The following is a 25,723-nucleotide window of genomic DNA, read 5'->3' as shown; positions in this document are numbered from 1 at the left end:
GTCTCGTCCGCCCGCCTAAGGGTTTAACTTTTCCACCGCGTCGATTCGGTCCACCAGCCACTTGTTCATCCACGTCACCCTGTCCATGATGGGCGCGTGCCCCATGCCGTCGACAATCTCCACAACGCCGGGGTTCAGGTGCTCCGCCAGCAGGCGCCCGTGGTGGACGTCAATCATGTTGTCGGCCGTGCCGTGGATGACGGCGATCCGCTCCCTGCCGACGCCGTCGGCGAGCTGCCGCAGCTGCGCGGGCGACTTGTGGTGCCACCCGGCCGCGACGAGCTGCTGCACGAAGCCGCGGAAGCTGAACAGGCCCGGCGTGTTCTTCTTGACGAGCTCCTGGGCCTGGAACCGCTGGAAGTTGCTGTCGAAGCGCCCGTAGCCCTGGCCGCCGGCCGCGGGGCCGCACTTTGGCGTCGCGTCGTTGGGCAGCTCGGCCGCCTCGTCCGGCATGACGAGCCAGTCCGCCGGGAACAGCTTCAGGGCGGTGTCCTCGATGGTCCTCTCAGTGGTCTTGGGCATCAGCATGGTGGCGCGCTCCACCAGGTTCTGGAGGAAGGGCTTCGTGTTCTCGACCCAGGGCGCCGTGCAGAGGAAGGTGGCGGAGGCGAAGAGGGAGGGGGCGGCGAAGGCGAGCTCCTGGGAGATCATGCCGCCCATGGAGATGCCAAAGAGGTGGACGCTGCGGGAGGCGGTCCAGCCGACGTGGGTGAGGACGTCGAGGGCGTCGAGGGCCATGGCGGACGTGCTGTTGCGGACGTAGGGGACGTCGGACCCGCCCATGCCGCGGTTGTCGAGGATAAGGACCGAGTACCTGGCGGCGTTGTCGTGGCCAAAGTGCTTTGTCTGGCGCTGCCACGACGTCTTGACGCCGCCGAGACCCATTATGAACTAGTTTGCTTGTCAGCCACGGCATGCGCCCGCGTAAGAGGGGTGGGGGCACATAGTGAGTACCAAGATCTTGGTAGGGCCGTGGCCGTGGATTTCCCAGGCGATGTTAAAGGGGCCGCCGCGGTCCTTGGCGACGGGACATTTGCCCTCGCGATCAGGTTCGAGGTTCCATATCACCGAGGTATAGGAAGGGTGCTTGATTGTTTCTTCCGACGTTGGGAAGACGGGGGCTCTGAGCAGGGGTGATTAGCAACGCCACCGAGGCAGTCGATGAGAGACAGATGAGTGGGCGCGAGTTACTTTGTAGCCATTATTGCGTGTCTCCGCTTCTAGCAGGTGATGGGATGTACAAGTGGTGTAAAATGAGTTTTGTTTACTCTTGAAGTTTTGCAAATCTCAAGAAGGTGAGGTAGTATTGACACTGCCTCCCCAGGTGCTCGGTCGATGAGTTAGAACTGGGTTTTGGTGAATCGTGCTGGGTGGCAATGAGAGGTGTTACAGAAGGGTTTGGAGGGCGATCCTGGGGGAGGTGGTTGCTAAGGCCTCTCTGCCAGATGCGTCAAAAGAAGCAAGCGCTTTTGATGAGATGGAAGGCCTTGCTCAGTGACGCGCTTTAATTGGAACCCGTTCGTTTAAACATGAGATGCACCACGAATCCCGAAACAGATCATGGGATACCTTAGGTCAGTTAGGGAGTGTCGACCCAGGACGGCGGTGACGTCGGCCGCCGTTGGTGCCAGTTAGTGCGACACACCCGGCCCGGCGTCAGCTGTGCGGCAATTGAAGTACTGGCATATCTAGAAGCTCCCGCGAATCTGGTCCCACCCTCATCATGCCTCGGCCTCGGCACAGGGAGCTCTGGATTTGTGGGTGAGCTCAAGCCTCACAGCGGGAGCTGCTGGCCAAAGTGGTTAGGTCGAGCCATGGCAGCTCTCCATAGACCAAGACTGACGCGCAGAAAAGTCGGCGGAGCCCCCGCAAATAGCCTTGCTTGGGTTGATTCACCTTCTTCCCGTTGCATCCATCTGAAAGCCCAATGCAGAGAATATCTGATTGTTAAAGCGTGATGCTGATTGCTTGGCTGAGTGATCTGAGCAGGATCCCTGTACGTACCTCATTTGTAAGGACCGTCCGTGCCAAATTAGGTAAAATTGCTCTTTGGAAGAGCTCTGCAGATCAGGCACCCTGCTTACTGATACGGACCCACTACTGTCGAGTCACCGCCTGCTTCCCGCAGCCCGTTACGCGGCAGAATATGAGCTGGCGCAACTGCGACCCTGTTTCGCTTGTTGGCGGTTCAATCACTCATTCACTCCTCAGACCAAGCCCTTAGCAATCACCGACGGTTACCGAAAACATTGAATAACCACCTGCCAAGGTCACAGTGGCAGACACTCAATAACTGCATGCAAAATTGCAAACCGCACCCAACATGCTTCATGTATAGCTACATCTAGGCTCCATCATGTGGCTCTCGCTGCCATCGACCGACAGCCTCACCCGGCCGCGCATCGCCGTGGCCGTGTTCTCTGCTGTCGCGGCGGCGTCCCTAAGCTACTACGCCTACCAGGCCAACCGAGACCACTACGAAGACGGCGTCCCCGGACCCGGCCTGCATCGAAGCAATGCTGTTCGCCGCACCCACAGACGTCGATCTCGCCGAAGCACGGCAGGCTCCGTCTCCTCCGACGGCTCCCAGGGCGACGAGAACGCCGACCTCGATGCCATGCGCCCGTTGAACGACGGTGATACGATAGTAGACGGCGGAACTGTCGACGAGTGGTGGAACGACCCCAACAGCATGCAGCCGCAGGCTCGAGCCGGCCACAACATAGTCAGCCTCCTGTTTAGGGTATCCGAGGACAACGCCAGACGGAATGCCTGCGTCCATAGAGGCTGCGCATGTAATGCGTGCGGCATGGTGCCCATTCGCGGCGTCCGATACCGATGCGCCAACTGTGCCGACTTCGACCTATGCGAGACCTGCGAATCCCAAGGCGTCCATATCAAGACTCACATCTTCTACAAGATCAAGGTCCCCGCCCCGCCCTTCGGCCCCCGCCAGATGCAACCCGTCTGGTATACGGGCGATCCGGACACCTGCCTTAGGAACCTGCCTCGTAGCCTGATGACGAGGCTCAGCAAGGAGACCGGTTTCGAGAGACCCGAGATCGAGGCGTTCTGGGAGCAGTTCACATTCATGGCCAATACGGAGTGGCGCGAGGACCCCGACGAGCTGCAGCTGGCCATGGACAAGAAGACGTTTGAAAGGTGCTTGGTGCCGTCTGGCGGATCTCGGCACGCGACGCCGAACCTTATCCACGACCGCATGTTCTCCTTCTACGACACCAACGATGACGATCTCATTGGCTTCACCGAATTCTTGCATGGTCTGGCATACCGCAAACGCAAGGACAAGCTGCGCAAGATCTTTGAAGGCTACGATATCGACAAGGACGGCTTTGTCAACCGCCGCGACTTCTTGCGAATGTTCCGTGCCTACTACGTCCTCTACAAGCAAATGCATCGCGATATTCTCGACGGGCTTGACGACCAGCTCATGGGAAGCACCGAGGCGCAGCAGCTTGTGGCGAGCAGACAGCCGCTCAGCAGTCTTTTTGGCCGGGAGGGGAGAGTGCCACGGGCTGATGGCGTCAACCGCAGCGAAGGCAAAGTCTTCCACCCCAACGGAGACGTCGAGCTGGAGCCTGGCAGGAATGGTGTCGTGAGCGAGGACAAGGGCGATACTTCAGGGAGAGAGGATGTGCTCACCAGGCTATTTGCCCCATACGTCGGCAGCCCTTGGTCCGTTCAGATGCGATCTCCCGACAGCGAGCCTGACACCCCCTATTGGGATGCACTCCTGAACCCGCCAACAAGGATTGACGACCTGCCCGACCTGCTGACCGGTCAACGTCGTGAGCGCAACGAAATCGACTTTGACTTTGATCTAGAACTTGGCAGCTCTGACGGCGAAGAAGGAGGAAACAACAATTCGGATGCGGAGAACAGAAGCCAAACCGGTGGCAGTCCGGACCGGGCCAATGGCACCGATAACCAGAACCAGACGGTCGACTCTGACCAGTATACAACCACAATGCCCACGGAGAGCCAACTTAGGGCTCAAGTAATCAACCATAAGAGGCAAATGGCCCCCGATATCGAAAGGAGACGCCGGCAAGCTGCCAGAAAACAACTACACGATAGATGGAAGAGGAGACAGTTTTACCTCGACGAGGAGGAGGGTGGCTTTGCCCCTGATGGTTGGCAATCCGAGGAAGACGTACTAGTGAATCTCAACGGCGTTGCGGAGAGCTCGAAAGCAGCGCAACAACATACCCTGTCCCCGCGATCCAGGTCATCATCGAAGGTCCGTTTTGCGGAAGACATGGACGACTACGAAATCAGATCCAACCCCTCAACCTCCTCTAGAAGCGTGCCTGAGCGCTGGGGCGGCCTGGAAATCCCTGATGAGGAGCGTGACGCTGGCAAGGAGATTCTTTACCAGGTCACTCAACAAGCCTTCAACGAACTCCTCGATGCCATCTTCAAGGACAAGGAAGACTTGGCTGTTAAGGCAGCGGCTACCAAGGCCAAGCGAGACAAGAACAGAGCTCTATTTGAGCATCTGACTGTTGACGAACCCAAACCCAAGGTGGTTGAGCCGCGGCAGCCAAGAAAGGCACTCGACGAGAGCAAGCCGGTCGCCGAACGAACCCTGGAAGAACTTCTGTTGACAAGTGGCTACAGAGTTGGGGAGTCTGGTGAGCAGGGGGATACTCCTATAATAGAAGAGCTAGAGAGGGTGGAAGAAGTCATTGACAGTGACGAAGAGGTGAACGAGGAAGATGTCGAAGATACGCCGGTGCTTGATACGCCGGTGCCTGATACGCCGGTGCCTGAACAGGTTGAATACCGAGACCCGACGATGCCCCAATTCCGCCCCAATAGCGAGGCAACTATTGTGCCTGTATCACCGGAGAGCACACCGCCCTCCTCGGAGGCCTCCTCGTCATTGAAGAGGGAATTGAAATCAGCCATGAAGAAGCCCAAGGACTCTTCGAAGCAATCCGACCAGACCATTCCACACTTTACACTCCTGGAGTGGAAGCGGCTCGACCTGGCAGAGATGGAGGCCGCTAGCCGTGGCGGCTGGGGCAAGCTGAGCTTCGATGAGTTTGAGGAAATCTACAAGAGTCAGGAGAACGCTGGAAACCGCCTTGACTACCTGGGCAGCTGGGTCGACTTCTGCATCCCCTAGTGTGAGGAAAAGGAAAGGCCAGCAGATCGCTTACTGCTTGGCAACGTCACCTTCGCATCCGCCACTAGTGCAGATGATGGAGCCAGCGACCTCATGGATCTCATATCGAACCATGTCAGCGTGGTTGCACGTGTGACAACGCACGCGGTTGTTTTTGATGAACAGATGCACAACGTGCAGAGCCTCAATGGCGAGGTTGCTGGCTAGTGAGCAGCTGTAGAAGGAACCATGAACTCTGGCAACCTTTTCTCGGCGGGAGAGGACAATATCTGTAAGAAAAGTTGATTGGCCGTCACTTCTGATACCATTGGTCTATAGAACAGGCATTGCGCTGGGCAGCCTGTCTCCAAGCTTCGGAAGGAGAGAGTCAAAGGATATGTAGACGATGCGAAATCGTCTTGAAAAACAACTGGGCTATGAGCAAACAGTCTCAGCTTGGGGGGTTCGGAGCGGAAACACACTGTATATTTCAAGATACCTAAGCATACCTGCCTTAGCAACCAAACGCGGAAATATCTATCATGCATCTCTACTCTGTTCTCCTTATCTTTCCGTTTTCCTGTGTTGTGTGGAGTGGGGGAACAGATGCCTACCCTATGGTCTCCTGCTATCAACACCCAAAAGTCACCGCGATATATATTTTCACTACGGGCACAGAATTCGCCCGCCCTCTGTGAAGATTGTCGATCCGGTGATGAACCCATCCTTCATGATGTACAGATACGCCTCGGCCACATCCTCCGGCCGGCCCAACCGGCCAGTAAGACACTTACTCCGGAACAGCTCCGTAGTCTCCTCGGGCAACGTCTGGAACAGCTCCGTCGTGACGGGGCCCGAGGACACGAGGTTCACGCGCGCGGGGGCGAGGTCGCAGGCGAGGCCCCTCACGAGGCCCTCCATCGCCCCTGCGGCGGAGTCCGCGACGGCCCAGCCCGGCATCGGGCGGTGGGAGCTCGAGCCGTTGGTCAGCATTATCGACGTATCCGGGGAGTGGCGGATGAACCTCTCGGACGACTTCAGGAGGCCGGCCAGGATTATCGGGGCGTAGGCGCGGAGGCTGAAGGCCGACGCGATGTCCCGGGGCGTGGTCTCGGAAAGGAGCGGGAGAGGCGCCGCTGCGTCCGCCGTATAGATGACGTGGTCTATCTTGTCCTCGCCGCCGTTCGTCGCCTCGTTCAGCAAGTTGGCGAGGTTCGAGGAGAGGCTGTCGAGGTCGGCGAGGTCTATGGCGAAGGTTGCGACCTCGGACCGGACAAGCGCCGGGTAGGACTCCCGGAGGCGGGCGGCGGCGGCGGCGAGCTTGGCGGGGTTGGAGCTGGCGAGGAGGACGGTGGCGCCGTGCTCGAGGGACGCTTCTGCCGCCGCGTAGCCCAGGCCCGAGGAGCCGCCTATTATCAGGACGCGCTTTGAGGCGAGTTTATTGATGTACTTGTAGCTTTGGGGAGGCATTTTCTTTTCCTTTCCCTTTGTTGTGTCTAGCTTTTTGAGATTCAGCGCAGAGATTGGTTTTGTTGGTGTGTTTGCGTCAGTGAATCAGTGAGGGGATGTGGCGACGGGATTCTGTTAAAAGTTGAATACAGTTCAACTTCAGGCGGAACAAAGCTGTATGAAGTCTAAACCCGTGGTTCTTGAATACCCATCAATTATTGAATTGCTTCAGGATGCTACTATTTATGCGTTGAAGAAGTCACCTTCGTCCGTCCGATTCGGCGGACGAAAGGCTCAGAGGCAATGCAACGGCGATGGGTCTATAGATTGGACTGCTTTAAATTATCAAGGAACAGTGTTGAAGTCTTTTCGAGCACAGCTTAAAGTTTCGTTCTGTTCCCTGCAGTTCCCCTCACTACCAGCCTTTGGTCGCGGCGGTCCGCATGCGCCCCAAATATTGGGTAAAGGGCTCGGACGCCGGGAGGACGAATCCCATACGTGCGCACCTGGAAATCGTTCTTGCCTTTAAATTTCCAGACCTTTCAGATTCTGATACAGATACACTTTAATTCCAATAGCATTAAGAACCTTGGGGCAACTTTATCTCTCCAAACAGTCAACAACTCGTTGCAGAAACTTTAGGAGGGCGTAGAAGCTTGGGTGGTGTTTTGGGGTGCGCTGGAGCCAGAAAAGTCACCCGGAAGGGCAGAGAACATGACATCGCTGGTCAAGTCAGAAACGCGGCCGAGAAGGCGCTCCAGGAGGCGGTATCCTCCTCCCTGCGAGTACTGAGGAAGTTCTGTCCCGGTGATGGTCAGTACAGTGTGGCTGATGGGAATTTTTCGCAAGGCAAACTCACCGTGTCCGGCGTTGAAAACCCGAGCAAACGTCAGTCCCCTCTGCTCGACCCAGTCGCCAATCTTCCCCGCGGCGCTCTGGGAAGACAAGTCGCTGTATGCCGTGGGGAGGAAAAAGGTCTTGGACGGGAACTCGTCGAAACCCTGCTCTCCGTTCCATGTCATGTTCTGCAGCACCAACAACGTGCCGTTAGTTGGGACCCGGTAGTCGAGATTGCCGCTAGCAATAATGAAGTTGTTCGTGTGCTCGATGACGCGCGTGAGAGCGCCAGACGTGAAAGGGTCCAGACTCTGATCGCCAGTCGGTCCAAATGGGTTCTCGTTGGAGCACTCCACCCAGTCCTTCTGGCCGGTCGGGATGTGAATGGCCTTGCGCATCTCGGGAAGGTTCAGGTAGCCATGCCAGGTCTTCTTGTCGAAGCCGACTGGGACGCTGGCGTTGTCGCCGGCATCGGCCCAGAGAAGGGGGTCCGAGGGATTGGGGCATCCCTGGGAGATGTGGTAGATGTTGGCACAGGGGCTGACCTCAGCGAGCCCTTCGTACACCAATGAAGAAATCTCACACTCTGCGCTCTCGTTTCCTGGTGGGAAAGGGCCCGACGGGGGGAACGTGAAGTACTTCTCGCGCATCTCGGCGTAGCCGCAAGCCTTATCGGCGGCGCTGATGCGGTCGTAGTAGTCTCCGACGCCAGGGTAAAGACCCATAACGTTGTTGTACTCTTCGACAAAAGGCAAGCTGACGGCATCCTGCTGGATTTCACCCGGCACGGATCTGATGTATGGGCTGAACATGAGGGCGCCAGAGAGGTTGTAGTCGGCGGACTGGTTGGACTTGATCATGGCGTCGCCAATGTAGGGAATGTAGTGTCCGGCGTAGCTCTCTCCGGTAAGGTGAGTCTTGCGTCCCTTGGTCCCAAACGCCTCGATCCAATTGTTATAGAAGCCAAGAAACTGCTGCGCGGTTTCCTCTTCCGTGGTGGCGTTGGTTGAACCGACGGAGAAGCCGGTGCCAGCAGGTTGATCCACGTAGAGAATGTTAGAGAGCTGCGACCAGCTGTAAATGTTATAAACCGGGCGGTAGGCAGAAGGGAACCATGTAAAAGGGCCATTTTCCTGAACCAGACCGATGAAGGAACTGCACCCTGGGCCACCATTTAACCTAGAAAACAATCAGTGGTTGAAATAATACGAGGATTGCGAGGTAGAGGTCTCCAACCAAATGGTAACTTCGTCAGAAGCGTCCTTGTTTGTGCTCGGGAAGTACCTGTGCAGCCGGATGCATTAGCAAAAAACACAGTGGCAAGCGTGAGTGATGCTTGGGGGAGCCATTTCGACGAACCAGAAAAACAATTGACGCGTCTCGTTCGACTTCTTTGAGATGGGCATCAGACCAGCATATGATTCCCCAAGGTCCCAATCAATGAATGGAATCTCTGTTCCGTTGACGAGATACTCTGCAACAGAATAAGTCTATGCACTAAATTTATCACTGGAAAGTGACATCATACTCTCGGTCTTATCGTTCAGATACTGATATTCCTCGGGAATTTGTCGCCGTTGAATGTGGCGGCGGGCTGGGCCACGTCTTTGCTCCGCGAGCTGCCTGACTGGGTTGTGGCCATCAACTCGCCAGTTGGCCAGCACTGAGCATGGCAACAGTGCCAGTAGCAGAAGACGGATGGACAATTTGAAAACCATGGCTCTCTCAACCTCTCAATGTAGCGCACTGAGGTGATGATGTCTCTGCAGACAGTATCTCGTTGCAAAGTGCTGGAGGAGGACCTTTATAAATAGATGATTGGGATTATCAGGTGCTGTATCGCCGGCTAATCCTTTTGATGCAGTGCTGTACTTCATTGTAATGTCACCTTAGTTAAACCCAGATTCGACACATCATCTATTTCAGTTCGTCTTGTGGATGCAGAAGGCTTAACTATCCCAAAATGGAGTCGGTGGAGATGGCGCAAGTCAACATGTCGGGCTCATCGCATCACTCACGAATTTTAATCATCATACCCACTGGTGCGATATGCGTGAGCCGTGCGCTTGGTTGCTCCCCGTCCAGTTGCTTATCACTCATCTGTGTTAATGCGCCCGGGGATACTAATCCTTCCGATTCGAAACAACTTCGGCAATTATTTTTTCTCTATAATCGTTCCTATTGGCGGGGAATTTCAGCTTCCTCATTCGGCATCAAGCTGCAACTCAAAAAGTTCTCAAAACACTGCCGGGCCGTCCGGAGGAAGCGTCATTTTCAGGGAGCAAAAGAGTGAGTATGATAAAAAACCTTACTCCCTATACGAACCGTAATAAAACCTTGTGTTAAGCGACCCGAAAGGAGGGCAGAGGTTGACCCCGCGGGGACTCGGCCCTGACTCGGATGAAAGGGGCCGTTGTGTAGATGGAATAAGCGTAAGTAACATGGGATGAACAGCCCAGCCCGCGTGCCAAGGACGATCAGATGCAATTATGCTGCAAGTGGTTCCCAGTGCAGCGGATCATGAAAACTTGGCTTTCGCGATCGGATCACTGCACAGGGGTGATGAGATGCCAGCGTGACATTGCGGTCTTCCCATATTCCCCAGGGGGAAGACCAGAATTATTCTGTTCAGTGGTCCTCGGCCGGAGTTACATCTCAAAAAGGAATGTGGTTTGGCTTAGCTACCGTGATGACCGTTCCATTTGGCAATACCTGTATCCTTAATCTTCTACTAGGCTGGAGCTTATCCTGAACCTTCTTTTTGTTCCGTGTTGGCTGCAATCTTGCCTTTCCTTCACAGTAGTTCTTGCCTTGACATTCCGTTTATTCCGTGGTGCATGCAGAACTGTACGAAAGCGATCAATTTTTGATTCGTGCCGAAAGGGGGCACTATATGTGACGCAGCAAGGTGGGGGGTTCCTGGTGCCAAAATGGTTAGCAATACAACCCCATCACTTGCTGCGCGATAACAGCACCCGTCTAGGATTGGAATTAACGTGGGCAAAATGTAACTTTGCAAACACCTTCTATCATCCACTATCAATTATAACCGTTCCTGATGCTAGAAATTACACAATATCTCGCACATCACTGACGTGCTGAATGATGCCATTGTAAAGACACAGATATTGGCTAGTATCAAGGAAGTCAAATCTTAGTTCGATAATCCAGATTGTTCCTCCATATCCAGTCTGCAAGCGCATGTAACTGAATCAGTATGGGCTCATGCTTTTGCAGGACCTGACCAAACATGAGGGGGCACTGCTCGAATTACAAGGTAGTAGAAGAACAACAAGACAGTCATCCAGCACATGACCCTTAACAGCAACAGGTTTGGTTTAGTCGAGTGCATATAACAAAAGCTTAAACATAAAGCGACCTTCCATCTGTGCTGGATGTTGCTCAGCATGGGACCGCTGTGGCATTTTGGGTCATATTCAGTGGCCATTCTGATGGATTTACTAGTAGACAAGTGATATGTACATCCCGCCATGCCATTGATCACTCATTTTGCTTCATCCAGCCCATCAACTCCTCCCAGTTCACACATTGATGCTCGGTGCCAAACCCTGTGACGCCGCCCTCTGTGAGGTTACCAACTTCAACCGTCAGATCAGCTTTACACATTAAACTTTGTCGGAGTAAATCAAAGCAGTGCCCAATATGGTACATGTCGTGAGAATGATTATGATCCACCGTCACATCGTGATCAGGATGAGGGTCTACAGTGTGGGACTCGTTGTGTCCTTGTTCTACAATATCAGGACGCGATTCGTAGAGAGCCTGACGGAGCATGTCAAGGCAGTGCAGCTGGTGAAACACTGCCAGACAGCTCTTTGTAGGTGCAATCCTATCATGTGTGAAGAATCCACCTTCTTTGGGTAACAAAGACGCCCAGGCATCGTTGACCTCTTCGGAAGGTGGCATAGCATATGTAAGATTGAGAGCGAAGGTCCTCGGTATTGTTGATACTGCGGCGGTGTCAGTGATGGTTGATACGTTCAAAGCCCTTCCGAGCACACAATTGGTGTCTTACGGCGAAGTTCTGACTTGACGGGTTCATCTCCGTAGTATTTCTGTCGCAACCGGTCGAGAGAGGTATTGTTGCTGACGACGGCTACGAAGACCAGTAAGATGACGTAAAAGAAATGAATTCTTCCGCGCTGCCAGGTTCTTCTCAACCACGACGGCGCATTTTCACCGCTTTCATTCTGTTCTCCGATTTTGGTGTATTGCTGTGAACCTAGCCATGATGACATTATGGTTATGTTGGATCCCCAGAAAAAAAAAGTGGAATATGTTCAGAAAAAAATGTAACCTCCCGCAGTCAGGTCTGTATAGCTAGAGTTTTCGATGCGCAAAAGGGGTGAAATAGGGCAGACAAACTTTCGCAAAGATTTCGGGGTTTTCAAAGGCTTGAGTGAGATGGGGATTGGGGGGGTGGATGGGCATACATGATCATCCCATCTCTAACAGGGGCCAGCCCTCGTGAGCGCGTCCCGCCATCACGACTCGCAAAGGGCAGGGGTTCTGAGCATCAGATTGCCTTCCTGTCTTTCGGGCATGGATTTGCAGTTTTCATATCTTCTTGACTCCACTTTCTTGATGAAACTAGGCTGAAAGGTGCCAAGCTGACTCGCGTGGCTATCGACTTCAAAGTCGCCAGAGTCCACTACCATTTCATAACTAATTGATTGAAAGCGCAACACAAGCTGAAGGCAAACAGAAAATCGAAGTCGTCAACAGCATAGCCACCAACTTTTGTCTCATATGCCGTATCCGTGTTTCCGGGTGTTGGGTTTGCCTGTCGATCTTGCGCTTGGCGGGTCGGGTTGCATCGCGAGTTACGTGAAGTAATTGTACCTTAAGATCAGCGTAGTTGAGTAGCAGCCACTACAGGCAGGACTAAAAATCGATAGCAATACCTTGGAAGAACTGATGAACTAGGTGTGCTGCATTGTCTCCATGACAGCTCGGTCTACGCTTCCCATATGTGGAATTCGCTATAAGAACATGGAAAGCTGCAGGTCCGAGGACAAGCAATAACGAGCTGATACAAATGCCTAAAGCCTGCTTTCTAGTGTGCCCGCATCTCTTGTTGTGTTCAAGGACAGCTGTCTCTGTAAAGTCTTCTTTATTAGATGAAAATCAGGAGGGTTATGTGATCTAGATTTTTGCATATGTAATGTTGCTCATGTAGCGCTACAGAAATAGCTAGAGCGCTCTCGTGAAATAACCATGCAAAACCATACTAACATTATTCATCCCCCTGTTTCTTGTCCCCTAATCCCAACGATGACAATGGAAAATGACCGATAGTACCTTGAGCAAATATCCTCTCCTGCAACGAAAACCGGAGATGTAAGTCAAAAGATACCAAATGATTATTATACTACCACTCTCGATATTCTATCATGACCGCATATATAAGTTAGGCGGTATTTTCTCTTGAAGGGCCCAAAGTCGTGCCGTCACTCATACTAAGAGATACCATGCACTGATTCGTTGCATTATCTTCAACATTGCAGTTGCAGTCTGTCTCAAGGGCGTTCATGGCGTCTCGAGCATTGAGTTGGACATCACAATATGCCTGAAGTTATCGCTGTCTTGCTAGCCTAATTGTCAGGCACCTAAGACGACACCAAGGGTATACAGGGGAGCAGCAACGAGGGCGCAAGGATCTAGGCTGGAGATATCTAGAAGGAAGTGTGGCGTCAGGTATAAGAAGCTTGGATTGCCCCGAGGCAATCCAAGGGGGCAGCTTTCAGCAATAGTCTCATCTACAACCTACCTGCGAATACGACGTTACTGAGCCCTTTACTCTGCTTGACAACACCTCTGACACTCATGATCTAAATGTTTGTTTTGCAATTCTTATAATGGCGTGGTTTCTAACAGCTACCTTAACATGAGAGTAAGAGCACAAGCCTCTCTCAGTGCCACTTCTCACTAGTTTGTGGTTCGTGTGTGGTCGGATAGCTTGCGTTTGTTATGATGGTGCCCCATATTCGTGGCCGAGGTTGGTATAAGTACACTAGACGAGCGAGGCATGTTTAGATAGTATAGGTTAATCGACAGAATATTTGCTCGTCTTCTGCAAGTTTTATTGGTATTGGTGACTATTTGTGCGCATTGCTTGGTTACGCATGGTAACCTCTACCAAATAGGAGTCAGGCGGAGTAGAGCCCTTCCGTTAGACATGCATATAGTCTGTGTGAATCGATAATTGCAAATCGAGTGACGTATTTTATTGAGGGCAATTAGCCACATTTGAAGATCCAGGCCCATTCCTCAGGCAGGCTTGTCCCTCTTTCCCGGTACAGCTCCCAGAAGTACAGAAAAGGCGAACACCACTTGTATTTTCCTGACATGCACCCTCAAGAGTGCATTTACCCTCTTGCGACTATGTGTATGTTAAAACTTTGCCTTTAATAAATGCAACTGTGGTTTGTAGGAGTTTCAGCCTACCAATGCAGTGGTCGCAAAAGTAAATACCATGGCGATAAACATCTTGATGATCTGCATGTTGAAATCTTTGCATGTAAGGTGAAGAATATAGACAAGTGAGCCGCCTTCGTTGCTTGATAAGCCGGTCGACCATTTGTCATTTTACATACTATTAAAGTACAAGTACTGAAATTTGACATCCGGAGAACTGGAAAGAGATTGCGGATTCATGTGACACAACAGCGCTGCGCATTATTCCCGTCTAATATATTCGAAGCGCAACCTTCCCAATTATGGTTTCGTAGTACACTAGGCAAACAATGCAACCCCATAAATTACGCCGATTCGACTTAAAATACGGCACAAGAAGCATTCGGAGCGGGACAGCATTATCCACCGAGGTTCTTATTAACGTTTATTCTAAACAATCGGATCATCGGGTAAAGAATAACTTCAACGCTAAAAAAGCCACTTTCCCATCGTTGTACAACAAGTTAGTTGTGAGGTTGAAAATATTCGGGGATTTCTCTCACATGGCCATTTCACTGCAAAACCTTTGTTGTGGAGAGTCATCAACTTAAAACAAACCGAAACCAAAATTGCCTGTTTGGCCCAGTACCCGACCTCCGAGAACAGATCCACCACACATTAAAAATGAAAATCTATTCATGGCACATAATCATACAGTGGCGTATACAACTGCTTCAGCGACGTCCAAGGTGATTTAATGAGAATTCCAGATCGCCATACAAGAGGCATAAGACGTATCCTGGAGGTAGCATCTGTCTTCACCACGGTCTGAAGTGTGTGCGTTCTAGTTGAATATGCTAGGATCAAGTTAGGCTGCAACATCTGTATGGTAGTTACAGCCAATGACGACTAGCTTTGGATGGCATGAGTTTGGGCGGCAAGTCTGAGTAGTTAATTTGTAGATGATGAAGTAATGGAATAAAGATGCATATGGAGATATGGCTTCGTCAGAGTTGATTATTCTGTGCTCTTATCATTGAACAGAGACAACGTTGAAATTATTGATTGTGTATGATAATTGTATGTACTGAATGAACTGGGCAGTTGGTTAACAAAAGTATTGGCCCGCCCGGGTGTCCCATGTATTCATGCCAATAATTTTGCGATTGTCTCAATCATTTTATTCGGAGTTTGCCTCCTGATAAAGCTTTCTAAATTCTCATTCGTCATAGATTACACAAACAACCTCGCCAGGAATCGAGATGTTTGCAATGAAATTCTTGAGAAGACCAGTGTTCACGTCGCGATCAATGATGACGGCACGGCCGTCTTGCTGAAGCCCAACAGCAACTTGAGTGCCAGCTTTGTTGATAGAGAATTGACGAGGAATCATTCCACCTGATGGGAAGATTTGAGTGAAATCCAAGTGGCCGGTCTGTTGATCAATTGCGAATGTAATCAAAGCGTCGGACCGGATCTGCGTGCTGTTGCTAGTGTCAAAGTTGGGGATATTGAACAGGCTAACATTTCGTGACGAAACGAGAAGGTACTTGGAATCGGGCTGTTTTATCAGGTTAGTTGGTGATCCAACTAGGTGTTAGATATTTTGATGACTTACGGAGACGTGGATCTCAGCTGCAGCCGCTCCTGCCGGCACAGTATTGTCTGGTCCGTGAGTACCGACAACGAACACCTCTTCGAAACTCAACGTGTTGTTGCAGTTGTACTTGACCTCATAAGTGGTGATTATGTTGCCAAGTTCAGCCAAGACAAAGATAAATGTCTTCTCTTGAGTGGCGAGGAATCTCGCGTGTCGGGGACCACTGCCGGATGCCACGACGAGAGGAGCAACTGGCGTCAGGTTGTAGGACTCTTGATCAATGAAAAAAACCCTCAAAAGATCGGCCCCGAGATCCGGCACTAAAACATACTTCCCCGTGGGGTCCAAGATGGCTTCATGGGGGTGTGGGGCATTCTGCGCCGGCTTCGGCCCGGGCTGGCTCAGAGTGTATGTCCATGACTGCAGTCGTTTGATGTCAGTCGGGTCTTCCACAGAAAAGACCTCGAAAGATGATGCTGGGCTAGAAGGAAGTCAGCGATTTTGCTCACATGCCAAGTTTTCAATTTGTGCTCTCTATAGTCACGGGAAGGGCTTCAGCGGCAGGAATAGCACCTACTAAGAAGCGAGCGCAATGCCTCCACCGTTTTTGCCATACACAACGGAACTGACAGCGCCCTTGATTGTTGGGAGTTTTCCGAGCGGCAGAAGCGTTCCGTTCTCGGTCTTTTGGAAAGAGACGAGCGTTCCATTGGGGTTGGTGAGTCCTCTATCTGCGCAGTAAAGGAGAGACTTTGACTGGTCGATAGTGAGCCATGAAGGGTTGGCAGCACACTCAGTCGTGGAAGAGATGGCTTCCAGAGTTGCTCCGGATTCTGAAGTCTGCAGATCGAGAGTCGTGACGGTTCCTGCATGCGAAGCAACATAGAGCAAGGTTGAGGTCGCCGGCTTGACAGACACCATGGCGAAAAGCCAGGCTGTGGAGAGCTTGCCAAAATTTAACATAGTGAGTCGTGCTATCCTCAACAACGAAGAGCTAGATAACTCCAAGAAAAACGAATTTCATGTTGGTGAGTACGCATCTTTAATAACTCCTCCGAAGCCATGGTCGGAAATGTAACCCTAGCCACACGCCAAGCTGGCCGCCGAGTCGTTTTCCGTGCGGGGTTGGGGTGACCCTTGACGCTACCACGGAATTTCCACCTATTAATCAAAAAGGCTCGTAATTAGATGAAAATTGCCATGGAAGTGGAAATTCACGCTAGCCCACGTGAAGAGTTGGAGTAAGCAAACGCCGGGTCTGAGTGATTGATTTCTTGGCAGGGGTTACGGATAAGGTTTAAGGAAGGATGGTCTTGGCGATTGCGGATGGGAGGGAGAACAGATGAACTGAGGGCAGAGAAGCCGAGCAATGCGCGTATACTTCCTCCCGCCGGCAGCCCGTTGATCACGTCATTCGAAGTCCTTTAGAATATATAAGGCTCCTAGAAAGCCGCCTTTGTTACCGTTTAGACTTGTCCTCGGGTTCCGAACACACACAGTCTTCTCGCAGGGGTGGTATGTCGCCCAGACTTCTCACATTCGTATGACTACAACTTTCCCAGCACCAATAGAATTGGCAGTGTTCAAATTATGACAAATATGTCAAAACTTGGGTTCATTTGCTCGTTTGCAAGTCAATTATGTTTAACCACCAGTAGGATATGCAGTATGATGACTAGGATTGGTTTATCGCTGAAAGCTTTAGCCACAGACGTCTTGTGTTTCTTGATTGTGTCGCATCCCAGTTGGAAGCCCAATGCGAGGAAAGAGGTGAGCGGTGACTGTCAGATTCCCCTATGGTATCTTTTTGCAAAGCTCCCTACTACCAACATTCATAAATGTGGAATCAGGTCCTACCTGTCATGTTTGACGTTTGTGTAGTCAATAGACCGCACCGCAAATTGCATCGTTCGGAGTATTGTAGAGGTTTGAGAATTTGTGGCGACCCACACGGCCGTGAACATCCTTTGGTCAAAACGTACTGCGAGGTCACAAGAAAACTAGCCAGACCCTGAGAAACTCTGGACAAACACAAAGTGCCACCTTATTTGAAATGGGATCAAAGATTTCAGGAAGATTGAATCCTGTGTGACAACGAATAAAAAAGGGCATTCATGATGCTTCATATACCCATTTCGAGACGGCAGGATTTAGGATTGACTGTTTTTCACTTCTCAGACAATGAATAACGCTCGATAATCCCATCCATTGAGTTAATTCAGTTGTACGTCTTCGTCCGTAAGACGCAAACCATTTGGACCAAATACAACCAGATTTGATGTGATTATCAGTTCAAGATCTTCCATACGTCCAGCGACGGCATTTCACGGCAACTAAACCCAAGCCACTCTGCAATTTAAATTTAAATTTAAATTTACAAAAGAAAATGTTGAATTCGCCAGCTTTGATGTCATATTATTGTCAACATACCTCAGCCAAGGCTTCACCAACCTGGTTTTGAAGGTATAAAAATACCATGGCCCGCGTGTAGTTAATTACAAGCTTTCACCGGCCTAAGCATATACCTATGTATCTGTCGTCTCCTCCCTTGGTGAATGCAATTTATATTTCCACCCGGTACCCATTCATCAAGATCACTTCTTTCTACCTCTCGACATCCGGCCCTCTCGTACAGACTGTGGCCAGACGGCAAGGCATGAATCCAACACGGGAGATTCTCGGATCCAATCTTGTCAATCCCCATTGCAGCAATTTGTTTCCGATTCCTCGGCTTTAATGAGGTGGGTCCGTAGCCAGAGCCAGCAGTATAATGCACCTCCTACCCTTCAAATATTTGTCCTCCCACCAAACCACAACCTTCTGCATCAGTTCGCTGGGGACTCGAGCGGGGTTCTGCGGTGTGACCTGTTTATGGCCCGATTTTGCCTTCGAAGATAGGATTGTCTCAGTTCCATTTCGACCTTCATATTTCACTTGAATTACTTCCGTGCTTCCCGGACCATTGTCCTTGGCATCCCTCAGCCTGGCGCTTTCCTACGCTTTGATTATCCAAAAGGTACAGCCAACTACCTATCCGTGGATGTCATCCGCTTGGATGAGCTTGATGGCTGGATCTGACGTCCAAGTCCGAATTAAATCATACACGAGGATCTGGTGGGCGTTCTCGCACAATTGAAAAGCGTCAAATTTGAGAACTGGTCGATTTTGAATGTTGCAGTGTGGATCTCCACAAGAGCCGGCAGATCGTAAAGTGTAACAAGGGAGAGGCGGATTGGCGCGGCGTCATTTCGATTTCTCATGACTGTTATTGGTGGCGTATAAGAAATTGAAGTGGATAAGAACGTAGGGAGAGAGGACATGTGAGACAGTAAGAGGAATGGCGAAGGAGGTGGCTTTGCAGATGGGCAGGATATCAAAAACAACTTCAGGTCAGGGGGGGACGCACCACTGCGGCACAGGACACAAGAGGCAGAGTCCTCGCTTGCTCATTCAGCGGGCCTGAACCCAGAAACTCCAGCTCAATAATTAAAGAGCGTTAGTCACTTAACTGTACCGCCGCTACATCGTTACTTCATTCTGGTGCGGCTGTCTCACCCACCGCCCTAACAAAACGCCCCAGGTGAGCAGGGTGAGGCAAGCCCCTTTTCTGAAGAGGGTGAGCTGGGGTAGTGAACTTGAAAATATTATTATTTTATCACAGCGAGAGCAGGATATCATTCGTTAACTAAGGAATGAATAAACGATGAGTTTTGCTGCCAACCCCTGAACTGGTTAATGTGGTCTCGCAGTTGAACGAAGCAGGGGCACAGGTTTCACTTCCCATGCCAACTGCGCAACTGCGGCACACACAGCCCAGCACAAACCAACTCGCCAGTCTACTTTCGAGGTACACAAAATATGACAAAATTCCTCTTCGCCTTCTTTCAAGCGTTGAGCGAGAGCATTAATATTTTCTGGCATTAATAAATCAATTGATTATCTCTCGAGACAGAATCACTCGCTGTTCCATCAACACCAGCTCCACGTATTGCGTTTCATTTACCTCGAGCTCATGCTTATCTATCGATATCCAACATGGCTTCAAAGTACTGGGATCCGGAAAACCTCCTTCAGATCATCAGCTACGGAGATTACGACGGGATCCAATGCGTGGGCCAGGCCATGACTCGAGGCCGTGCTCGGTGCCGCCGTGTGATCAATCCCGACAGGGCGCTGAGGATCATATCGATGCTTGATCAAGTAGGAAAACGACAACCCAAAAACATCATCGAACAAGATCTGCGCAGCCTCGCTCGACTTTGCCTGTGTCAAGAATGGCACGCGGGGCAAGAGGAGGACACTGTGCTCCGTTGGCAAGCAGTGGTGAAGAAGGCCGCAGAGAATATAGCCAATGCTGCAGCCGCTGCTGCCGTCGTGCGGGAAGGCAGTCATAACTCGCATCGGTTTCTTCAAGAAGCTCAAATTAGGGACCTCAGCACATGCTTTCAACTACTCAACGAGCCCCAAACCACTGTCCGCTTGTCCGAACCACTTCGGCGACACTTGCTTTCGTGCAGACTTAATTCGTCCACTCTTGAACAGACAAAAAGGGCATTGAAGGAAAAGGAAGACGAATTTTTGAGGATCCAAGGAGAACAATCTACAACCGAGCAGAGTTTGAGAATCTCGAGGGAGCATGGCCGGAACCTGGAAAAGAAACTTCACGAATCATCGTTGCGGCACAACAACCTGGTGGAAACGCACCGAGCCGAACAACAAGATCTCCGAGCGCGTCTTCGGGAAGAAACGAACAACGCGCAGCATCTCCAAGCCTATCTCTCAAGCTACAAAGCCGAGATGGAAAACAAAGTCAGGAATCTCAGTGAGAGGGAGAAAGACATACGTTCAGAACTAGCAAGAACCATTGACGACAAGGGGGACTTGTTAGCCCAGAATGATACCATCGGAAGACAGAACAGCAAACTCAAGACCGATTTGAATGATGTCGAGGTTCAGTACAAGAGGCTCCAGAAAGATTTCGCAGTTAGTCAGAAGGAAACCGAGCAATACCGTGCCAAGGTCAAACGATTACTGGACTGCCGGGCAGAGAGCCAGAAAGAATCCGAGGAACGCCAAGCTGAGGTCAAGAAATTACTAGACGATCATGCAACGACTCTCCAGAATGAAACTGAGCAACATCAAGCCGAGGTTGACAGATTGATGCATGAGCAGGCAGCTGGCCAGAGGGAAACAGAGCAGCATCGAGCTGAGGTCAAAAAACTACTTGAAGACCAGGCAGCTAGCCAAGCAGCTAGCCGGGTGATTGCTGAGCAGCACCGAGCTGAGGTTAAGAGATTACTGGACGATCAGGAAGCTACCCAAAAGGAAATCGAGCAAAACCGAGATGAGATCAAGAGATTACTGGAAGATAAGGCAGCTGCCCAAGCAGCTAGCCGGACGATTGCTGAGCAACACCAAACGGAGATCAAGAGATTACTAGACGACCAGGCAGAAACGATTCGGAAGGAAACCGAGCAGCATCGAGCTGAGGTCAAGATATTACTGGACGACCAGGCAGCTAGCAGAGCAACTAGCCAAATGATTTCTGAACAACACCAAACTGAAATCGACAGGTTAATGGATGAGCAGGCAGCTATCCAGATGCAAACAAAGCAGTGCCGAGCTGAGATCAAGAGACTACTTGAGGAGCAGGCAACTAGCCAAGAAGCCAGCCAGATGATGATTGAGCAACACCAAGCTGAGATCAAGAAATTACTAGACGACCAGACAGCAACTCTCCAGGATGAAAGAAAGAAACACCAGGCTGAGGTTGGCAAATTGATGCATGATCAGGCGGCTGGTCAGAAGAAAACAGACCAGTACCAAGCTGAGGTCAAAAGACTACTGGAAGAGCAGGCAGCTAGCCAAGCAGCCAGCCAGATGATGATTGAGCAACACCAAGCTGAGACGAAGATATTGTTGGAAAAACAAGTAGCTCTCCAGAAGGAAACAGAGCACCACCGAGCTGAGGGCAAGAAGTTATTGGAAGACCAGGCGAGTCTTCAGAAGGAAACCGAGTGGCACCGAGCTGAGGTCCAGAGACTTGTGAACAACCAGACAGAAAGCCAGAATGAAACTGAGCAACACCAAGAGGAGGTCAACAGATTGACTGATGAGAAGTCAGCTAGTCAAAAGGAAACAGAGCAGCACCGAGCTGAGATTGGAAAAATACTGGAAGAGCAAGCAGCTAACCAGGCAGCTAGCCAAGTGGCCAGCCAGAAGGTCACTGAACAACACCAAGCTGAGATCAAGAGATTGCTGGACGAACAAGAGACTCTCCAGAAAGAGACACAGCAACATAAAGCGGAGATTAAAAGATTGTTAAGCATCCAAGCCGCAGGTCAGAAGGAAACTGAACGACACCGAGCTGAGGTCAAGAGACTATTGAGCAACCAGGCAGCAAGTCAGAAGGAAACTGAGCGACATCGAGCTGAGGTCAAGAGATTGTTAAACGACCAGGCAGCCAGCCAGAAGAATGCTAAGCAGCATCAAGCTGAGATCAAGAGGTTGTTGAACAACCAGGCAGCAAGTCAGAAGGAAACCGAACGACATCGAGCGGAGGTCAAGAAACTGTTGAAGAGCCAGGCCGCTAGTCAAAGAGTTACCGATCGGTATAGGGCCGAGGTTGAGAACAAACAAAAGACAAATCTGATGAGAAAGATGCAAATCAGCATTCTCAACAGAAAGGTTTCCAGGCTAGAGGCAGATATATCAGGCTCTCTGTTTCATCGAATGAGATTTTGGGTTGCCGAATTTTGGAGGTTTACATTGAGAATTGCATTTGGATACATTCACTTATTGCATCAAACTATTTCTTTTGTTGGAAAAACCAGGAATGCCTTGTTGACAAGGCCTTCATGGTTGTCTTGGGTCACGGGAAAGGGAAAATGATCAATGTCCAAAAAGCAAACACCAACTTTCTTTTGTTTTTTCCTTCTAAAAGGTAGAATTCTAAACTTATAGTAACAAAATACTATTACCCTTTGACTATTTACACATCTCTCCGTCAGTTGCACTTATGGAGCAGATGCAACAGTGGTTCAAGAACAAGGTATGTTGGATGCGGAGATGTCAGGACAACACATAGCTCGGCACGGCTGGAAGAGCTGAAATGGCCATCATCACCGACCAACTTGGTCCTATATATTCACCTCAAAGATTCTTCACGCTCACTGCGTTTCTTCAATTGGAAGAACACAATTCAAAGGCGGAAAAAACATCCTGAGAACCCCTCTATAAATGAATACACTTATCTCCCTAGTAGACATGAAAATGCTATGAATTTAATAGATGTCCTGAAAGAGTCCTACCCAGTGAAATGATCTAGCAACTAATGGCTCTTCATGGGCTCTTTTACCAGACGGGAAATTAGATGATTCCTCGCTTGGTTGTGCTCTCTTTGCTCACTGAATATACCTGCTTTCGAGGCAGCATGAGTTTTCCATCAAGAGATATTCAAAATTTGCTATACATAAGAGGAACCACAAGGGTTTCATATACTGGAGACAAGAAGGTTTCGGTAAGTTAATAACCTAAAATGATATACAACAACTTCTTTAGTCGAACCACACAACAATTAGCCTATAATAAAGGCATAAAGGATCAATCTTCGTGCCAGTAAATAATGTCGGAAATTAATTAAAATATCTAAGGAATGAATATTCTCATAGTGTTACTCGAGGTGCATGTAGACAATGAGCTGGGTTACCAACAACGACATGTATTGCTACGAGCAGGCATAAGTTACTGTATGGGCCAGTTCAGTTAGCAGGACTTATGGTGCTGTTCCTACTTTAAACTGCGTCGTCATCAATAAATAACGAATAATCTGACCTCTATGCTCTCTCTTGCCTCCTTTGGTACTGGTCCCGGCAGGCTAAAGGAAGTATGGGCCACCACTTGAGCGCCCTTAGAGTCGTGCTGCAGAAAGAGCAAAACCTCCTCGGGTGTTTGATCCGCCATATACCACCAATCATGATGCCTGTCAGCATCTTGCGGCTTTTGTAGCCAGTATCCCTCCACACCAGGCCCGACCTCGGGCTGTGGGACGGTCAAGTAGTCCTCCCAAGCCATTGACGCCGTATTGGCCACGGTCACCGGATTCTTGCGCACCGTTTTCAGCGGCCTCCATGCGTTTACCATTTGCCAGTGCTTCCCATTATTGTGCACATCTGCATGCATATCTGGACAGTCCCAGCTCATCAAAATGGGCGCGAATTTGCTGGTCACGTCGACGTGCGGTCTTCGGGCCGGACATCGATGCTTGCGAGTGTAGGCCATCCCGTCCTCGTAGGTCACATTCCGCACCACATGATGAAAAGCCTTTACTTCAGACGCACCAAGCCTACCAGGCGAAGCCAAACTCGTCAGTATTTTATAACACTGACTCATAATACGTACATGTGCAGATCCAAATCGCTAGAAGCCACGTGAATCTTCTTCAAGGGGAATATTGGAAGAACTTACTGTTCTTTGAGCAACTTTTCAAGTTCTGGGAAGTACGTTTTTCTCACTTGCTCTTCGTCCAAATAGTCGATGTCTGGAGGCCCGGCCAGCCGCGCATATTGGAATCCAGTCGTAGAAATTGAAAAGTTCTGATCTGTTGCCCGAACGTTATGGACCTTTGCTTGCTGCACTTCGAGAAATGCGTCCTCATGGGAGAACATTTGCGCATGATTCGGTATTTTTCCATCGTCATTTCGTTTGACGTAAGGAATATCTGCGACTATTGTATCGTGGGCAGCCATTTTGTTTTGGGTGGTCTACTAATATTTGGTGCACATAGGTGACGAAGTTTTCAATACAGAAAACCAAGCCCGTGGGGTGTTGAAACCTGATATAGGAAAGTTTTCTAGAAGTGCCGAGTGACTTTGCCAGCATGGGACATGGTGGTACGTTATCTCTTTGTACAGAGTAATTACTTTAATATATGCGCGAGTCACACAGGAAGGTAGGATTTAGGTGGGTACAGCTTATCGGACCTAAGATGATATACTTTTCGTAGTGGCTCCCAAATGAGGGCCACGTTTACTCATGTTCCCATGATTCAGGGCACCGTAATAGCTCACTATTCCTAGGGTTCAGACTGGGGTAGCTGGCTGAGGGAGAAAGGGCCCTGCCACTCGCGCGATCAGGTACGGCCACAATAATCGCCGCTTTATGCTAGGCAAGGAATAGTGAGCCGCCAGGGGGAGCAAGGTGATAATGCAGGTCGTTCTCATTGCTATTCACTTGTGGGTTTGGGGCTGTGCATTTCACATTAACATGACACATCCCACATCTCATATCTACTGTGTCAGTGTGATGCGCCTACCTTCAGAATAAGTACCAGGCACATGTGCTACTAGACTGTAACCACGAGGTAGCAACTCACCGTTGACAGCAATCGCCAAGTCAAACCTCTGCCGTCTTTCTTGCGCTCATTCTATACGTACCTAAACAATACACACATACCCCGGGGGAAATTGCCAAGGAACCAAGCATGAGAACTCGGCAATTACTGCAAGAGTGTGATGTAATCAAAAAGGAGATGATTTTAATTTGTTGTTAGTCTAACGACAAAAATTATAATGATCACAGGGATACCCGTATGTGTAGTAGCTAGATGAAAATCACAATAGTATTCGGTAAGCTGGTTCTGGTCTGTAGAAGCAAAAGTAGGGGGAAAAGCAGCAGTATGAGCAGCGTTGAAGATATCGCCGTAGGCTAGAATCTCCAGGGTCCGCTGCTGCCGCGTCCCGCCATTAACCGCCTGCCCGTATTCTGGCTGGGTAATCCAGCATTTGTGGTATATATTCCAACATTCCACCTTCTGCAAAAAGTCGTGGTCTTGATAAATCCTTTCTATGCTACAATTAAAATCGTTGTTTAGTTCACTCTGTGTATTAAAAAACTTGAAATTCTCAACAATTACTATTTTGATGCTCTCATATGGAGATGTGTTGGATTGCTCAGCCAGAATATAGGGAGCCGGCCAGCAGCAGCAGCTAGCCGCGGCAGTAGAACCCGGAGATCCAACCTCCGGGCTGCCAACAGCAATATCTTCACTACTGCTGCTGCTGCCAGCCTACATACTTTCTTATACACACGCACACCAGAGAATACAGTACCAGTTTTGAACTTTTGCTTGCGCTTCAATTGCCACCCGTACGGGTATCCTGTGATACCAACAAGATGAGAAAGATTTCGGGTCAATTCAGGGATACGGCCGTTGATATTAAGTTCTTACAACGTACTATGAGGCTCAACGAAACAGAGGAGGCCTCACTCTTTTATGATGATCTTGAAAA

General features: G+C 50.2%; 7 protein-coding genes across 7 annotated transcripts; 2 read left to right on the top strand and 5 right to left on the bottom strand.

Annotated features, from left to right (window-relative positions):
• Nucleotides 1-15: 15 nt before the first annotated feature.
• EsH8_VII_000355 (Alpha/Beta hydrolase protein) lies at nt 16-1,202 on the bottom strand (the record flags this gene model as incomplete). The annotated part of the gene is made up of 3 exons (XM_083270488.1): nt 16-891; nt 955-1,123; nt 1,192-1,202. 3 exons carry the CDS (start codon nt 1,200-1,202, stop codon nt 16-18), a joined length of 1,056 nt encoding a protein of 351 aa, XP_083128045.1.
• A 1,154-nt stretch (nt 1,203-2,356) lies between these two features.
• On the top strand, nt 2,357-5,152 carry EsH8_VII_000354 (uncharacterized protein; the record flags this gene model as incomplete). The annotated part of the gene is made up of 1 exon (XM_083270487.1): nt 2,357-5,152. One exon carries the CDS (start codon nt 2,357-2,359, stop codon nt 5,150-5,152), a length of 2,796 nt encoding a protein of 931 aa, XP_083128044.1.
• Nucleotides 5,153-5,797: 645 nt separating this feature from the next.
• Nucleotides 5,798-6,601, bottom strand: EsH8_VII_000353 (uncharacterized protein; the record flags this gene model as incomplete). The annotated part of the gene is made up of 1 exon (XM_083270486.1): nt 5,798-6,601. The coding sequence occupies one exon, from the start codon at nt 6,599-6,601 to the stop codon at nt 5,798-5,800; it is 804 nt and encodes a 267-aa protein (XP_083128043.1).
• Nucleotides 6,602-7,218: 617 nt separating this feature from the next.
• On the bottom strand, nt 7,219-9,135 carry EsH8_VII_000352 (uncharacterized protein; the record flags this gene model as incomplete). The annotated part of the gene is made up of 4 exons (XM_083270485.1): nt 7,219-8,596; nt 8,654-8,701; nt 8,777-8,891; nt 8,946-9,135. The coding sequence occupies 4 exons, from the start codon at nt 9,133-9,135 to the stop codon at nt 7,219-7,221; spliced, it is 1,731 nt and encodes a 576-aa protein (XP_083128042.1).
• Nucleotides 9,136-15,053: 5,918 nt separating this feature from the next.
• On the bottom strand, nt 15,054-16,355 carry EsH8_VII_000351 (uncharacterized protein; the record flags this gene model as incomplete). Its single annotated transcript, XM_083270484.1, has 3 exons — nt 15,054-15,395; nt 15,453-15,854; nt 16,065-16,355. The coding sequence occupies 3 exons, from the start codon at nt 16,353-16,355 to the stop codon at nt 15,054-15,056; spliced, it is 1,035 nt and encodes a 344-aa protein (XP_083128041.1).
• A 3,715-nt stretch (nt 16,356-20,070) lies between these two features.
• On the top strand, nt 20,071-21,637 carry EsH8_VII_000350 (uncharacterized protein; the record flags this gene model as incomplete). The annotated part of the gene is made up of 3 exons (XM_083270483.1): nt 20,071-20,256; nt 20,328-21,553; nt 21,634-21,637. 3 exons carry the CDS (start codon nt 20,071-20,073, stop codon nt 21,635-21,637), a joined length of 1,416 nt encoding a protein of 471 aa, XP_083128040.1.
• A 1,606-nt stretch (nt 21,638-23,243) lies between these two features.
• Nucleotides 23,244-24,181, bottom strand: EsH8_VII_000349 (uncharacterized protein; the record flags this gene model as incomplete). The annotated part of the gene is made up of 2 exons (XM_083270482.1): nt 23,244-23,778; nt 23,901-24,181. 2 exons carry the CDS (start codon nt 24,179-24,181, stop codon nt 23,244-23,246), a joined length of 816 nt encoding a protein of 271 aa, XP_083128039.1.
• Between the last annotated feature and the right edge of the window lie 1,542 nt (nt 24,182-25,723).

Source organism: Colletotrichum jinshuiense, chromosome 7, assembly GCF_051148585.1.
Source record: "Colletotrichum jinshuiense chromosome 7, complete sequence".
In the NCBI taxonomy this organism is placed as follows: domain Eukaryota; kingdom Fungi; phylum Ascomycota; class Sordariomycetes; order Glomerellales; family Glomerellaceae; genus Colletotrichum; species Colletotrichum jinshuiense.
Note: the sequence above shows the minus strand (reverse complement) of the source record. Positions and strands in the feature narration are given on the sequence as shown.